General features: G+C 42.8%; 2 protein-coding genes across 2 annotated transcripts in view; one reads left to right on the top strand and one right to left on the bottom strand.

Annotated features, from left to right (window-relative positions):
• exoc6b (exocyst complex component 6B) overlaps window positions 1-9,840 on the bottom strand; it is a 63,498-nt gene extending 53,658 nt beyond the window's left edge. The window contains exon 1 of the mRNA XM_030430198.1: window positions 9,649-9,840. Within this exon, the coding sequence (XP_030286058.1) occupies window positions 9,649-9,737 (89 nt within the window). The 5' untranslated portion in view covers window positions 9,738-9,840. The remainder of the gene's footprint in view (window positions 1-9,648) is intronic.
• A 1,469-nt stretch (window positions 9,841-11,309) lies between these two features.
• Window positions 11,310-17,136, top strand: tkfc (triokinase/FMN cyclase). Its single transcript, XM_030430920.1, has 17 exons — window positions 11,310-11,417; window positions 12,158-12,347; window positions 12,434-12,538; window positions 12,695-12,882; window positions 13,093-13,171; window positions 13,252-13,341; window positions 13,523-13,557; window positions 13,647-13,731; window positions 13,814-13,903; window positions 14,033-14,149; window positions 14,546-14,665; window positions 14,759-14,896; window positions 14,980-15,086; window positions 15,157-15,263; window positions 15,537-15,570; window positions 15,916-16,008; window positions 16,099-17,136. The coding sequence occupies exons 1-17, from the start codon at window positions 11,412-11,414 to the stop codon at window positions 16,255-16,257; spliced, it is 1,743 nt and encodes a 580-aa protein (XP_030286780.1). The 5' UTR covers window positions 11,310-11,411; the 3' UTR covers window positions 16,258-17,136.
• Window positions 17,137-17,146: the final 10 nt, after the last annotated feature.

The raw sequence follows: 17,146 nt of genomic DNA on the forward strand, positions 1-17,146 counted from the left end.
GTTGAGTAAATAATGGCCGACTTTCTATTTAATAATAAATAAGGATGGCCACACCAACCCAGCACGGAAACAAACCTCATCTTCACCAACTCAAATGCGTCTCTGTGCCTTTAAAAATAACTGTTTTTGTGGGATTTCTCAGACGAACAAACCCCAAAACACAACAAAACATTCTCCTTCCAAACTGCCTCATGGTCTCCTGAGAACACAGATGTCATAAAGACAACAACATGCGAGTATTTCTGTGTACAAGCCGTGTGTGTAATAGTGATCACAGTGCTTCCTGTGTTCTTCCCCTTCCAAAAACAAGCACACACACACACAAACACACACACCTGTGTGTGGCTCCAATCCACCACCCTTCCTCCTGTTGACCAGGAAATGCCCGACTCGTACAATAGAGAGCAGGTCTGACGCCACAATGTGCTTTCTTTAGACACACACACACACACACACCCACACACACACACACACACACACACACACACACAGGGCCGACAGAGTGTGTGCTCAAGAGAAACAAAGACATTCATAGAAACAGACTCCATACATCGAACATCTACACAATGAGCTGGATGTGTGTGTGTGTGTGTGTGTGTGTGTGTGTGTGTGTGTGTGTGTGTGTGTGTGTGTGTGTGTGTGTGTGTGCGTGTGTAGGTTCACAGAGTACAAACAATGAGTGACTGATAGAATAATTAAGACAAACAGCGAGTGAAGGAGGATGTTTGACGTTATTATAATGAAACTGTATGTTTAGATGATATGAAAGAGTCATCCTGACATCCTGATGACATCATCACTGTGTCAGCTGTTAAGTAGATTGGCTCCAGTGATAATCCAGATTAGTTTGATCATGATCACCGTCATACAGCTGCATCATGAGCAGCACCAGAGACAGAGCTGGTTCCTTGGCTCTGACAGAGTGGACCAGTGTTTTATTACCATCCCGTGTGTCTCACAGTGCCTGGTACCGTCTGCCACAGAGAGGAGAGGAGGTGTGGCTCCACCTCATCGCTGCTCTGCACGTCTGTGTCTTACTACAGCACGAGGCCGACGTCGGACGAGAGCTGGATGATGCAAACGTCGCGGTGCCGAGATAAACGAGGAGAACCGGAGGATTTAAGACAGAAAGAAAGACAGAAGTAGTTTACAGAAAAGTCCTCATTTTGTCCACATATTCATTCCTCCAGTAGAAGTACAGACACTGGTGTAACAACAGACTCTGGTAAAAGTACTGCTTCAACTTCTTTACTCATGTAAAAGTAATAAAGTACAGGTTCTGACATGTACTCAGAGTATCAAAACAGTCTCCCTCTGAGAGACATTTCTGATCAAAGCTAGCTGAAGCTCACGTCATATTAATATAATTCACAGACTATTACATTTGAAGGTAGAATCAGTTGGATTTATCCCAGCTGTTCCTGAACACACCACAAAGATATTTGATTGTTTAGTCTCATTCCCAGGACGTCAAACAGACACATGTTGGGTTAGTAAAGTGTCCCGAGCAGCAACAAAGAGAGAAATTAAGAAACTCTCTGCAGATACGAGACACAAGACGCCTTTTCTCCACATTCCAGTCTCCCTCTCTGTCTGTTTACGTCTTCTTTCCCCTAAATGCATTCAAACTAAAGTAACGAGCCTGTTTTGAAAATGTGAGGAGGAGAAAGTACAGATATGTGTTAAAACGTAGAAGGGACAAGCAAGTTAATGTTGCAACAGGGGCAAAACAGGTTAAACAAAAAAACCCTCTTATAACAAAAAATAATCAAATTAAGTGTCTCTGTGTGTTTCAAGGGTTGAAACACACAAACTGCACTGCTGTTCTCCTCCTGTTCCACAACAGGGCTGCAAAATACTGGAAAAAACCTGGTATTGCGATATTTTCTGCTGACTGAATCATTCTGAAAAGGTTAAGTCTGTTTGTAAGAAACAACATGTTTTCAAGAACACGATCGGTTAAATTATGTAATATTAGAGAAACTTCTGTTGTAGATTAGTCACGGTGAAGGAGAATCGTGAGAGTTTTTTCCTTTCTGCGTCGAGCAGCAGAAAGTTGTGGCGTGACGTGTGTTCGAGCTCATTCGCCTCCGTCGCACGTCCTGCGATGTGAGAGGAGACGGACAAAGAGTGACGGAGGGCAGAGAGAGAGAGGTGGGGGCGCAGCATCGACGGATGGAGGAGGTGGTGTTGGAGAGCTGTGACTCGCCAGAAGTTCGAGAAAATGAGCTCCAAGTTATGACATCATTGTTAACAGCTGTGTGTGTGTGTGTGTGTGTGTGTGTGTGTGTGTCCTGCTGGCGGCCCGACAGCTGGCTAAATAGGATCTTAACCCACTTAAGTCGAGCACACCAACCAAACAGTGTGTATGAATGGTGTGTGTGTGTGTGTGTGTGTGTGTGTGTGTGTTTGTGCAGTCTGATGACTCAGCGGGGTGTGTGTTCCATGTGTGGGCTGTAACACACACACACACACACACACATTTCCTCAGAGTCAGCACTCACAACAAACCATCCAACACCTTCACCGAGTTCGGAAAGCATCAGCGTTGTTGCTACGGTTACGTGCGCTACGTTTAACTGAGCTGCAGCGTGACGACGTTTAAACATGACCACCTGCCAACCAATCAGAAGCAAGCATTTTACCACGGTCATAGAAAACCACATAATGAGCACGTGAATAAAAGTCCCCCTGTCATTAATGCCTAAATCTGACCAGCTGCACACTGTTAAACACAGGGTGGAGCTCAGCACACACACACACACACACACACACACACACACACACACACTCAGAGGGAGTGTTGTAAAGTTTCTGACAGGGGCTCGCCTCGCCTTGCTTTGCTTCGCCTGCAGCAGCGAGACTCGAGTCGTCCGATAAGATTATCCGACGCAGCGCGCAGCACACCTTGGAATGAGCGCGAGATAAGAAGAAACAAGAGAGGTTGTGACACATTCAGCTATTTCTGAAGCGACACACACGAGCACGAGTCCCATCAGGCAGATACAGCTCACGCTCCTCAGGAGCAGCTACTGCTTACAAGTGTGGATGATTCACCTCATTTCAGACACGGATTATAACTCCCTCGGTTTAGTTCATATCTGCATTCATTCATTCCCCTTTGTCCTGAGGTTTAATACTAGGGCTGGGCGATATGGCCTCAAATCAATATCACGATATATTGAGCAACTCACCTCGATAACGATAAATGAACGATAAGTAACACCCCCCCCCCCCGCACCTAAAAAAAAGGAAAAAAAATCCTGTGTATTTACAGAAATGCCACTTTAAAGGACTGTAAAACTACATTGTCGTTAAGATTTATATTATTTATTTAGTAGTTAAGAACAACTGATAGGCACACAACTGAACAGCTGAAAAGCACAGATTACTTTTAACGAGTTTAAAAGTATAAAATATACAGTCCCTTATAAACAAATTCTAAGCTTCTCGCTTCTCGCTTTTTTTATTTCTTCGAATTGAATCACGTGGTTGTACTGCAGGTGGTGGAAGAGGTTGGATGTAAATAAATAAACATTTTGAGGACTTCAGAATCAGAATCTAAGACACGAGACAAAATAGTAGAGAAGTTGACATTGCTGCTTAATAATATGTTAACCTCTTGAGCATTAGAGAACTTTTTTTACCACTATTTTCTTTATCATTATATATTTTTGATAGACACAGAATCTGTTTCAGAGGTCAGAGGGTCACATGACATGGAAGCTATTGAGAAAAAAAATCAAGATTTCTGCATATTAATATTCATATAAAATAGAGGAAGCACTAAAGTACAATAAACATAGCTGTGTCTCATTCATCCAGTTTACTAATACAATCTGCTGCTGGAGTCACTGGGTCACATGTCATGGAAGATACTGAAAGAACTGCAATTATTTTGTATTAATATATTTATGCTAAGTAATTTGATGACAGTCCCTAAATCAGTTTCCAGCGATTCAGTGCCATGTTCTGGGAGGTGAGCTGACCGTCCTCCTGCTACTCACACTGGGAGAACCCTACTACTAAAGTCGCGGCTGGACCTGAGTAGAGCTTAGAATCAAGCCCGACCCCAGCCCGTGCACGTTGTGTCCGAGCCCGGCCCGACACACTGAATGTAATTATGAGCCCGAGATCGATTTAAACCCGACAACTGTTTGATACGTGGGCTGTTAAAACTGACGTTCTCGACTACAATTGCGAGTTGTTCAAACTACAGAAATCTTAATGAATAATGCAACAAGTGCGCACTTAATGCACTCGACAAAGCCGACAAATGTTATTATCACGGCCCACGACTTGTTTAAAATGGGTCCACACCTCCGACTTTCCTCCAAACTTGCTCAAAGTTAATTCTACTGTTTTTATTGTTTTCTTTACATCTTCATGCTCCATGGTGCACTTAAGCTACACAATCAGTGATGCCGGTAACGCGTTACTAGTTTTGTCATTTTCCTTAGTAAAAAACATATGTTTTTGCTTTCTTCTTGCGTCTCGGGGAGTGACGTCACGTACGCGAGAAGTCACGTTTTCCAGCATGAGGACACTCACGTGTCAGACCACGCAGAGACACAAATGCAAACAACAATGGAGGGAGGAGAGAGATGCGCGTTTTCTAGCTGGAAATACAGTCATTATTTTGAGTGAATAAAAAACAAAACACAAATGTTTGATCAATGGACCGGCCCGGCTGAAGACAGTGGCCTGTTGCAGCCTTTGAACGCAGCATCATTACACAAACTGTCCGAATCACAGCGAGAGTGGGTTCACTTGATTACTAACCTGGCATAGCGGGTGTCGCATCACCGGGCGGAGTTTGCCATCAAATTGATGTAAAATAAGCACATCGGTATACGCTGGGGTAGATTAATCAAGTGGACCTAACATGTCCCCTGTCCCTAGTGGATGTTATGCCTATGACACCGAATATACCGACATGGCCAAAATGACGTCGGTTATCGTCGTAAATTTCGGTATAGGTAAATTTTCGGTTTATCGCCCAGGCCTATTTAATACCCTTAAATACTTTAATATTACTATAAATGCTGTAAGAGAATGGTACACAGCAAATGACCAAAGTCTGACACAGCTGAAAGTTTCAGCCTGCACAAGCAACACACAACGAAGAAAGACACACAGACCTCCAGCTACATCTGCACGCTCTCTGATTCTCTGAATCCTCTTTGCGTGTTGTGACAAAGAGATGAGCCCTGAGAAAAAACACACTCCGTCTCTGTGATTGATATGTTTTCTTGCGAATGTTTGCAGTTTCAGGCTGAACCTGTCAGCTGCTGCAGACGCAGACACGCTGCTGAGAGCAGCAGAGTCGCGGATTCGTCCGTCTCTCCGTCCGTCACTCTTTCATCACTCTTGTTTTCACAATCACAACTTTTTCTGCGGTCCTCAGCGACTCTACACTGAAACTGCCTCATCGGGACAAGAAAAAACTCCCTGCAGACCGACGCAAAGCCTCTCTGATTTTACCAAGCCCTCGCAAAATAAATGCCATCTTAAATAAGCCCGTGTTGAAACGCAGATACGCCCAGAGGCGTTTAAACTCGTCTCCAAACTGCTCGTGACTCTTCTTGCGATGACGTAACTTTTATCTGATAGCGACGCGACCTGACAGTGATGCAAGGAAATCAAGCAAGCGCACAGTAACAGAGAGATGTTTGTACTGTATGTGTACAGTAAGTGTGGAAATAAGTCCCATCAGCTGGCTTGCTTTATGACGTTTCTGTGTGTTTTCATCCACACCGGCTCTAAAATAAGCTCACAAACGAGAACAGAAAGGTCAGAATGGACTGAAACATCCTCCAAGATACACAAAATCTGATAAATTTCTTCTTCTATCCAACCAACAGTTCATCCAATTCCTCATCAATGCTTTCAGCTCTCATTCCCGCCTCTACAACTTGGATTTGGCCACAACAGATGACTTAAGATTAGAGTCAAAGTCAGCAGAAGTGGTTTGCAGCCTGAACGTGGGCGTCACGGACACATCCCGGGCGTTCCCCGTCTCCAGGTGAAGGTTTGTAACTGGAGGGAGTCGGCTGCTCCCGTCAGAGCTATCCTGAGTTACTCTGCTGTGAGGGAGGAATGCTGACGCCGGCCTCGACCTGCACACACACACACACACACACACACACACACACACACACCCACACACACACACACACACACACACACACACACACACACGCCTCAAACTCTCACTGCCAACCTGTTTTTCCTGGCTGTTCAATGAGCTTTTGGTCCTGGGAGAGTGACTACTGAGTTTGGATCCTTACATGTGACAATATGGATCAAATTATACAAAATTGTTGAGGTTATATAATAAAAATGATCACATTTAAGGAGATTGAACTCATTTAATCTCTAAAATAAAGCTTTTTAAACACATCTCTGTTACTGTAATGATCCTGGAATAATCCAATAAACAATTCAGGCATTAATCGAAGAAGAATCCAGCGAAAATGCTCGAGAAATGAAGTTCTTCTTCAATAAATACAGAGATTTCATGACGATGATTAATTATTTAATGACAAAATAAATGTCAGCTCTTCAACAGTGAAAATAATCTGTTGCTGCCCGACAAAATAGGATTTCTGTAACAGGAAAAACTGACTGATGACAAGTAAAGCTACCACCGGCCAACATGACTAACGACTCTATTAGTTCATAATTCCTGGTTACTGTTCAAGTCAACAGATTTATGGTTCTGTTGTTTCCTTTCTTTGGCTTCACGCACGGACAAACACATGGAAAAGTTGACCAGCAAATCTAAATCAAACATGAAGTTAACAAGAGGGATCACAGAACAAAAACCAGAGCTGCGTCTCTAACGGCTTCATCCCTCGTCATCGAACATCTCAGCCCAATAAAAACCTCCCTCTGGGCCAAATATAGCTAAAGATGTAGCAGACGGTTTCTAAACATAGACGCTGCTTTTATATATTTTCAGAGAGTGTGTGTGTGTGTGTGTGTGTGTGTGTGTGTGTGTGTGTGTGGCTGAAGTGGAAACACTGACAGTCGGACAGTAAGTCGGGAAGCTGGAAGACGTGAAGCCACCGAGCAGCTCGCTAACGCACTCAGAGGAGAATGTGGCAGCTAGAGGTGTCACACAAAGCTGTCAAGACATAAGTGCAAGTAGACACACACACACACACACACACACACACTCACACTCACACACTCACACTCACACACTCACACTCACACACTCACACACTCACACTCACACTCACACTCACACACACTTCTCCGGTCTCACTAACGTCCCATCAGGCAGTAATTGGCCTAAATAACGAGCTGAAATAGGTCTGTGGACTATTTGGAGAAAGTGATCAACAACGCAGGGACGAGAGGAAAAACACATGTAGGGCTGCAAGATAATGATTACTTTCATTATCGATTAATCTGCCTATCAATTATCATGATTGATCCATGTCATGGTCTATGACGTGTCACAAAACTGTGAAAAACGCCCGTCACAATTTCCCGGAGGCATGTGACGTCTTCAACTTGTTGCTGTTGTCCAGATAACAGTCTAAAACCAGTGACTGAATGCAACTAAGTACATTTACTCAAGTATAATTTTGAGGTACTTCGTCAGTACTTATCATCGCTGTCAAAAACCCAACGTCTCTTCATTTACCTTCACAAATAACAAAAAAAAGCAGCATATCCAGCAAATTTTTTACTTCTTCAATTGAAAAAATATTTAAATAATTGAATTAAATGATCTTAATAGAAGGAAATACATTTTCTTTCCAGCTACAATTGAATCAATCAATTAACTTATCATTTATTGCAGCTTTAACACACACACACACACACACACACACACACACACACACACACACACACACACACACACAAACTTCTACCACGCCTTCATTAGCTCAGTCACTCTGCTGCATTTCCCCGTTCATTCATAACTTACTTCCTCTTTGGAGAGTCAGTTTTACGCACCGCTTGCCAAGGACACAGTTTCATCCAAGAGGAAATAACTGAGATAAAATAAACATCAATCAAATCTATTTTTAAAGACATCATACTGTAGAAAGTAAGACTTCCATGACACCGTGCCTTCAAAATACAGTCAACACCCCTGCAAAAGCAAAAACACCGACAGAGCAGCTGCAGAAATAAAGGTGGGCGGTGCCTGCTCAGACCTGTGAGAGCTAACCAATCAGAGCACACTAGGCTTTTTGGAGGCGGGGCTTTAAGGGGACAGAGGGTTAATTAAGCCCCCAGAAAGATGCCAGGCTTTGAATCCAAATTTAAATCTGTAAATAAGTGGTTACATTTTATTCAGGGTGGCCTGATTATCGTAATTTGAGCTATAAGGTCCAATAATCCTGCACGACTGAATTATTGGATCCCTACTCAAGGTAGCCAGGCACTAAACCGGAGGTTATCCGGTCTGGGTATTTTCATAGCCAGGAAGTCGAGCTTTAATGGCTTCATGCATACAATAGTAGCTTTCTTAGGAACAAGCAAGGCTCTGCTTCCACGGCTGTGTCCAGGTTTCAATGTAACATCCTTGGTGCCGCAGCGATGGACAGGTTGAGAAAAATAATGTCTTTTTTGAAAGTAACAGTCCATAAACATGTTGCAGACACCCAGAACAGAAGTATGAGCAAGGAAACTAGCCCAGCATGAGACCTTTAAATGACATCCAGAGACAGAAAGTACACAAATCCAGACTAGGTCCTCTGCTGTGACCCATTTCAGGTCCAAACCCGGCTGAAGTAACGCTGCATGGAGAACATATCGCCCTCACTAACAGGATGTGAAACCATACAGCCTGGCATAAAACAACACAGCTATACAAACAGGACTGTCATTCAGCTGCTTCCACTAAATTATTGAGCAACAGTGCAAACACTCATAGGCAGTGAAACACATGACCAGACTTCAGCCAGTGTCTCTCTGTGTCATGTTTAATGTGGTGTTGAAACTCCAGACTACCTCCAGCAGTGTGTGAGCAGTGTGTGAGCAGTGTGTGTCTCATTCATTGTGTACACAGAGAGACAGACAGACGGAGGCAGGGATTGATAAAGCTGCTGCACTTGACACTCCTTCATTTATCTCGCCTGTTGCTAGCCACCTAGCAGGGCGAACTGACAACTAGCCACCAAAACACACCACAGAATATGCTAGGAGGTTTTAAAAATGATGAATAAAAGAGCCACACTGAGGAAAGAGAGCTCTCGGCCACCACCAACAACCTCGCATCTCATTGTCAGCTCTGACACCAGTGAGCAGAATGTCAATTAGTTAGCTAGCCGAGTTAGCTTGCATTGGCTTAAGTTGCTGGACAAGTTGGCAAACTTTGGCGACAAAGCTGAAAGGACAATGTCGGGTGAAAACACACTATCCATCCGAGATACCGAGGAGTCACTGTGAGAGTGTGTACACCGGTGTCTGTGCTGTAAATCAGCTAGCTTTTCTGTTTTGCTAGAGTTAGCCGGCTAGCTGTCCGATAATGGAAACACGACCGTTAAAGTTTTGAGCAGGCTCGCAGGAGTTGCTAGCCGAGGCTAGCCGCGCTCCCTCAGCGGGCTGACGCCGACCGTTGAGCTGCCTTCACCGGGGCGCCCCGCGGGGAGGACAGCCACCGGGGGGGAGGGTCGTACTCACCGGAGGGTCGGTCCGATACAGTTGGTGTCTGTGCTCTCGATCTCCCGCAGGATACGCTCGTGTTCGGCGGCTGTCTCCACACTCGCCATCCTGCATGTTGCTCTGGACGGGTCCGAGCTGATCCGAGCTGAGCCGAGCCGAGCGGACTGGCTGGGCTCCGTGCGTCATGCAGGAGGAACAGGAGGGTTGGCTCGATGTTTTCACAGAGCGGCCCGGGCGAGCGGAGTCTGTCCCAAGAGGGACATTACATTTTACAATGTTAGGATTAATTTGAATAGACTATTTAATGAGCCTAAAGTAAAACTTAATGAAAAAATAAAGTTAGCTGAATTAATTTAACACCAAAATAAAATATTTAGAATTACATATTTCAATTAATTTTACTCGCATATTATATTTTATTTAACACATCACTTTTATTTTTTCCTATTCTAAACCAGTTTTATCCAAGTACATTTAACATCAGAAAATTTTACTCAGACTTTTACATTTTTTATGATTATCTAAACTTTTACTCAAATATGACTTGCATTGAGTTTAAATGGAGCGAAATGTAAATTTACATTACTATTAAACATTTTTAGTTTTTCAAAGCAGTGTCTGGAGACCTCCAGGGGTCGCTGAGAGTAAAACAGATGGTCCAGCAAAAGTAAAATATTCTGATTTATAGTTTTATTTTATTCTTTACTGTGTGGAACTTTTAAAAAGTACACAAAGATGATTATTCCAGTAATTTCTCATATACTGTACAGTACATACAATAGCTTTTTCTTCTAAAAGTAACGATTGTCATATTATGTTCCAATCAAAAATTATTCTATTACTTATTTTATTAGGTGAAACACTTTGTATACAACACACAGTATCAACGAGCTCCTCCTACTAGATTGAGAAATCTACTCCAACTTTATCTCTAACAGGAAATAAAAAGTGGGAGTGACTGAAGTCAATGAAGCTCTAACATCAGACTAACATCTAATACTGTGTATATGATGCAAGACTTCCGCTCGACTTTTCAAAATAAAAAACATACTACTCACTTGAGCTCTTGTATATATTCAGTGTTAAGTTTTCATTCTATATCATGCACAGTTTGTTTGAGTACCATGGAAAGTTCTTTATAAACAAAATATATTTAATCATTGTATTGTTATTTTTTACAAATGTTAACGTTTTTGTTATTTACAATAAGCACTTTAGTTTCACATCCACGTGCAAACTCACAAGACAGTTAGCAGAGATGAAATATCAGTTCCAAAGCAGCACATTTTCAGTTCATTCATTTTATTCTGGTTTAAAACAAACACTGATTCGGATAATCAGACAAATGCTGAATGTTGGATCCAATAATCTGACTACCCAATAATCTCTCAACCCATAGTATGAAGTAGATACATACATAGATTAAATATAATTCACTTTTATTCATATTATCACCAGTGCCACTACTTTTGTGAAAGTAATATATTATCGCAATATCTTTACTTTTAGTCAAAATCTAACATTGAGGGCCAAACTACCATATTTAGCAAAAAAAAACATAAAATGTTGTCTAAATAATTTAATCAAGTATCAAAAGACTTAAGTTTACATAGTATCAAATATTTTATCTCAAGTATGACTTCTAAAATTAGAGAAATCATCCGCTCTTATTTTGGAGGCGAGCTCACACTACATCCGGCGTCCTTCTCGCTAACTCTAGCTTCATTCGCTCTTCTGGTTCAACCTGCTGCCGTGAGGGACCAGAACCGAGAAAAGTCCAAATGGAGGTAAACATTAATAATTAAATGTATAATGAACCATTAGTGATGAGCTGCACTGAGCTGTGAGTGCATCTGAGTGTGTTTTAGTGCTGAATGAACGCTGACAGCAGTGTTTTGTTAGCATGCTGGAGTTAGCATTGCTGTGCACTCTTGTTACTATGAAGGATCAGAGTCCAGCTCCTGCAGTGACAACACACCTGAAGAAAAGCTGCTAATCCAACTTTTTATAATGTTTACCTGTGATGTTGGTGCAGATAAAACTTTATTGAGCAGCTTGTGTAAACTTTGATTTAACTGTGTGTGTGTTTGTGTTTATAAATGTCCAGTGTTGGGAAAGTTACTTTCAAAATGCAGTATATTACATTTTACTAGTTATCTTCATTTTAAAGTATTATATTATGTTATAACATTACTGTCTGCATAGGGAAATGTATTGATTATTACTTGAAATAAAATGCCTAAATAATCTATACAGAACAATTAACTAGCCTAAATCTAATAAATAAATGAATGTCCTTGGACACAGAGATTAGCAGGCAGGCAAAGAATCAAAGTCTGATATATTATGAGATAAGAATAAATATCTTTAATTGTAGGCTCAGTCATATAAAACACAAAGAACAAAGAACTTAAAGGCTCGTTTCTCACACTCACAGAGAGGACGTAGATTTGACTACCTCGATATAAAAGTATTTTGTGACGTTGTTATATTTTGTATTTAAGTCTTGTTTGTCTCTGTCTCTCAGCCAAAGAAGAAGCTGATAAACGCGGCTGACAGCTGCGTGGATGAGGCTCTCTGCGGCCTCGTGAGGGCCAGCGGGGGCCTCTCTCTGCTGAAGGGCCACCGGGTCGTGCTCCAGTCCGACCTGGAGAAGCTGAAGGGCAAAGTGGCCCTGCTGTCCGGAGGGGGGTCCGGACATGAGCCGGCACACGGAGGTACGGACTTATCTAAATAAAATGCAACGCAGGCTGTCTTTAAGTATCCGAGCTGTTATTCCTCATGCGTCGTCATGTGTCTGCAGGTTATGTTGGGGCAGGTATGCTGTCAGCAGCTGTAGCAGGTGGAGTGTTTGCATCGCCGCCTCCTGCCAGCATCCTGGCTGCCATCCTCTCCTTGCACAATGCCGGTAATGTACTGCATTTATATTGATTAGTCTTTTGTCTAATTTATCATTAAAGCCATAAAAGGGGTCTCATGGTTTCAAAAAGCATCTTAAAGGGTATAAAACGTATTGATTTTTATGACAGTTAATCCTAGAATATCATCCCTCCTCCCTCCACAGGGGCATCCGGAGTGCTTGTCATCGTGAAGAACTACACCGGCGACCGCCTCAACTTTGGATTGGCGGCAGAGCAGGCCCGTAACCACGGCGTCGCTGTTGACATGGTGATAGTTGCAGAGGACTGCGCCTTTGACCAACCCAGTAAGGCCGGGAGGAGGGGCCTGTGTGGCACCGTCTTCATACACAAGGTATCCAGGGTCTACTACAAATGTTTTCATGCTTTACATAATTTTTCTCATGCTGCAGCACCTCTATTCACCCTTCGCCTGACCACTGCATTTTAGTGCCTGTCTCTTTAAGCCCCGCCCCTGTATAACCAGTCTTCTCTGATTGGTTAACTCTCACAGGCCTGAGTAGACACTGTTGGACTGACGGCTTTTGTTCACACTTTCTGTCAGCTGGCAGGAGCCTTGGCAGAAGAAGGCCGCCCGTTGGACCAGATTGTTTCCAAGGTGACCGAGGTGCTGAAGGGGATCGGTGAGTCTGTTGTTTCTGCTCTTTCTGAGAAATTCTGGGATGTTTTCCCCTCATAAATCTTGTTGCTGTGTGTGTTGCAGGCACGCTGGGGGTGAGTCTGTCTCCCTGCAGCGTCCCAGGCTGCCTGCCTTCTTTTGAGCTGCCGCCAGGAGACATGGAGCTGGGACTGGGTGAGGGACGATGAAGAAGTGAGAGGAGGAGGAGGAGAAGAAAAGGTGGAATTGTGCCAGATTTAAAAGTCTGGAAAACTGGTTAAACTCACTCCCTTATTAAAGCGTATCTAAGAAGGACAGAGGGAGATAAATTGTTGTAAACTCTTAAAAGCTGACTGGTGTTTTCCATCTTCTTCAGGAATCCACGGCGAACCTGGAATCAAAAGGTCAAAGGTGATTCAGATCGAGCCATTACCAGCCTGAATAACTCTCTAATCATCTTTTTTCTGTTTATATTTTAATTTATTTGTCTATATTTTAAGGTGGCGTCTGCAGATGAGGTGGTGAAGACCATGATCGATCACATGACCAACCCTAACAGCCAATCACATCTGCCTGTGAAGTCAGGTCCTCTGAGTGTATCTTGTATTTAACGTTTAAAGTGAGCAGCCAATTTTGTATTTGAACTCAGAGTGCGTCTTCCCTACAGGAGACAATGTGGTCGTTTGTGTGAACAACCTCGGAGCGCTGTCGTGTCTGGAGATGGCAGTGGTTACTAGGGCAGCCTTTATGTGTCTGGGTAACTATGGACTCATTTGCTCGACTTAAAAACCAGAAGTAAGGGTTAAGGGTTCTATTTCCTCAAGTCTTTTTGACATTACGACCTCTCTTTGATGGTAAATCTGTCTGGCGGGTTTTACTGTTACAGAGGGTCGCGGTGTTGTGGTTGCCAGGGTGATGTCCGGGTCGTTCATGACATCATTGGAGATGGCGGGAGTGTCGCTGAGTCTGATGAAGGCCGATCAGGAAACACTGAGACTGTTTGGTAAGCCTGTACAGACGTCAACATCAATACTAACCCTATTTTTAAAGGAATAGTTCGACATTTTGGAAGGTATGTTGCTTTCCGTCCTTCCAAGAGTAAGATAAGAAGATCAGTAACAGTTTTATAGCAGTGTGTGAAGTATGAATTGGCTTATCTTAGCATAAAGACTGTCCAAAAGACAACACCTGTAAAGCTCACTAATTAACACATCATATCTTGTTTATTTAAACTGTACATAAACAGAAATGTTAAAAAACCCTGACACAAAATGTCGTCCTTTCGCAAAAAAAATTTCCTCACAGTGACTAAAATGTACTCAGTCCTCACAATGGTAGAAGGACAAGATCGAATATTCACACACACTCGAAGATATTTAACATCCTTTGACCCAAACAGATGCGAAGACCAGCGCCCCCGCCTGGCCAAACCTCAGCAGTGTGTGTGTCAGCGGACGCAGCTACATGACGGTCCCTCGAGCGGCGAGCACGCGGCCTCAGGACGAACAGCACTCTGAGGGTTAGTTTCCATGGTTACATACAGTGTGTACATTTGTCATCCTTTGCTGTAAAAGTTTCTTGTAATAGTATGTCGGCTCGTGGTTTCTTCCAGGCCCTCTGAGTCCTGTGATGCGTAAAGCGTTGGAGAGAATTTGCTCCACTTTGTCGGAAAAGCAGGAGGAACTGAACTCCCTGGACCGTGCATCCGGGGACGGAGATTGTGGGAACACTCATGCACAGGCCGCTCGAAGTAAGTAACAGTGCAGCATCAACATCAGCACGGTGAAGTTTCTCCTAATTACTCTTTTTAACGTTGTGAAAATGCTCACTCAGCCATTCAGGAGTGGCTCAGGGATCATGTGGTCCCTGGTTGCCCCGGGAAACTGCTGTCAGTCCTCGCTGGATTGGTGCAGGAGAAGATGGGCGGGTCTTCGGGAGCGGTAGGTTTCCTACATTTTGTCGTAATCCACGCTTTCTTTCCACCGCACTCATCTACTTGTGTGTTTTCAGTTGTACAGTTTGTTCCTGACTGCAGCGGCCGGTCACGTGACGAAGGGGTGGAGCAACGCTGCCGCATGGGCGAGTGCAATGCATGCTGGGACACAGGCCATGAAGAGGTACACTTTGTATGAGTGTGCGTGCGGTTCTGTGGCTTTCTATTAAATGTGGAGGGCTGAATAAAAAGTAAAGACAAGATTTGAGACATAATATCTTTAGAAGACAGAAAAGGGAAGCAACAGGATGACGCATCATTTTTATATTTATCAATTTTAAAGTTGACCCGCATGGATAAAGCGGAAGAAAACGAAAACGAAAGTTGAATAAATAAATGAAAGTTCAGAAATAGTTCTGATGAATTTAAACATTCTGCAACGTCATCTGTCTTTCAGATACGGTGGAGCTGAGCCTGGAGACAGAACGATGGTCAGAGAGGGTTTTATTTTCTCGTTTCTCTGCTATCTTTCACGCTTCTTTTCTAATTTAAAGGGACAATGTGCAACTTTTTATGGGCCTTTAAACGGGGACAGATGTCTGGATACAAGGAATAGCATCTTGCAAGAGCTGAACAAGGATTGTATTTTGAGTTATGGTGGGAACAAAAGCAGCACATTGCCCACAACAATATTAGACTACACAACCAGAACTGACACTGAAAAGGTTACATAGTTCAACTTAAACTATTTCCTGTTTATTCATAATTTCACCAGCAGTAAAGTGTTTATTAAACAAGCTCTTTACATCTCTGTTTACATTTCCCTTCCTGTCTAGTTGGATGCTTTGTGTCCTGCAGTGGATGAGCTGATGAAGCTAACCACAGCACCACCTGGTGGAGAGCTGGCTGTTCTACAGGCTGCAGTTCAGGTACATTAACATATTTTTATTCTAACACTGACCACAGCTTTTGATTATATTCCCTTAAATCTGTTTGTTGTTTTTTTTGCATCATTGCAGAAAGCAGCACTGGGGGCGGAGTCGACCCGTAACCTCACAGCGAAGGCGGGGCGAGCCAGCTACATCGCAGCCGAGCGGGTCACCCTGCCCGACCCCGGCGCCGTGGCTGTGGCCGCCATCTTTAGAGCCGTGCTGGAGTCCCTGGAGGGGCAGAAGTGATCCGGCAGACATTATAACTATCACCAGACTGATGACCAGAGCGACACAAGTCTTAGAAGCACATTTAAAGTGTTAGCAAGCGGCTGCAGCTGCCAAGGAGTACTCGATGAACACATGTAGACATGATCCAGTGGAGGAAATGAACAGAAACTGTGAAATTAGGGGCCTAAAGGAAAGAAAATCTATCTAAAAACTGATGATGTGCTTTGGAAGAATACACAAGATGAAAAGAAAATAGTGGAAAATAATAAAAAAAACAGTTATGATTTGATTAAGAAGCTCAAAGATACTGTGAAGTTTATTGATCTGAATGATTTTGTAGTTTTACTTGTTGTAGTTCTGGTTGAATCACGATATGAACATTCCTCGTTACTACTAACGAAGTAGAGAATAAAAACAGACTTAAAGATACTGGTAACCACATTTTCACAGGTAATACTGTGTGATATACAGGTGACACTACATCTCCAGTGGGTTTCTAATTAAAGGAGTACTCCGACTATCAGAATTCCTTTATTTGTCCCGCAAACGGAAATTTCTTAAACTAAGACATTTCTTAGCATCTTAGCGTCTTATTTAGAGTCCTGCGAAAGACTCAGTTTTTAAAAAATTGTCAAAATTGAATTGAATTGGCAAAAATATCCTTCCCAAAATCTTACATTTCCCATAATCCAATTTGACACACCTGGCAAAGTTACAAACACCTGAGCAGCCTTTCTGTTAAAGGTTTGTTGCCACATCTTAAAGACTGATTGCTCCTTTTAAGACTGATAATAAATGAACGTATATTTTATACATATCATGTTGTAAAATGATTCACATGCACTTTCTTGATACCACAGTGTTAATCCTGATTTATAGAATAAATATCATACAGTTGATAAGGTGT

This window comes from Sparus aurata, chromosome 10, assembly GCF_900880675.1.
Source record: "Sparus aurata chromosome 10, fSpaAur1.1, whole genome shotgun sequence".
Classification (NCBI taxonomy): domain Eukaryota; kingdom Metazoa; phylum Chordata; class Actinopteri; order Spariformes; family Sparidae; genus Sparus; species Sparus aurata.

Bases quoted from the DNA above. Each gene is read 5' to 3' on its own strand.
- tkfc (XM_030430920.1), top strand. The intron at 15,571-15,915 runs GTCAGAGAGGGT...CTTCCTGTCTAG, and splicing joins AGCCTGGAGACAGAACGATG to TTGGATGCTTTGTGTCCTGC. The intron at 16,009-16,098 runs GTACATTAACAT...GCATCATTGCAG, and splicing joins TTCTACAGGCTGCAGTTCAG to AAAGCAGCACTGGGGGCGGA.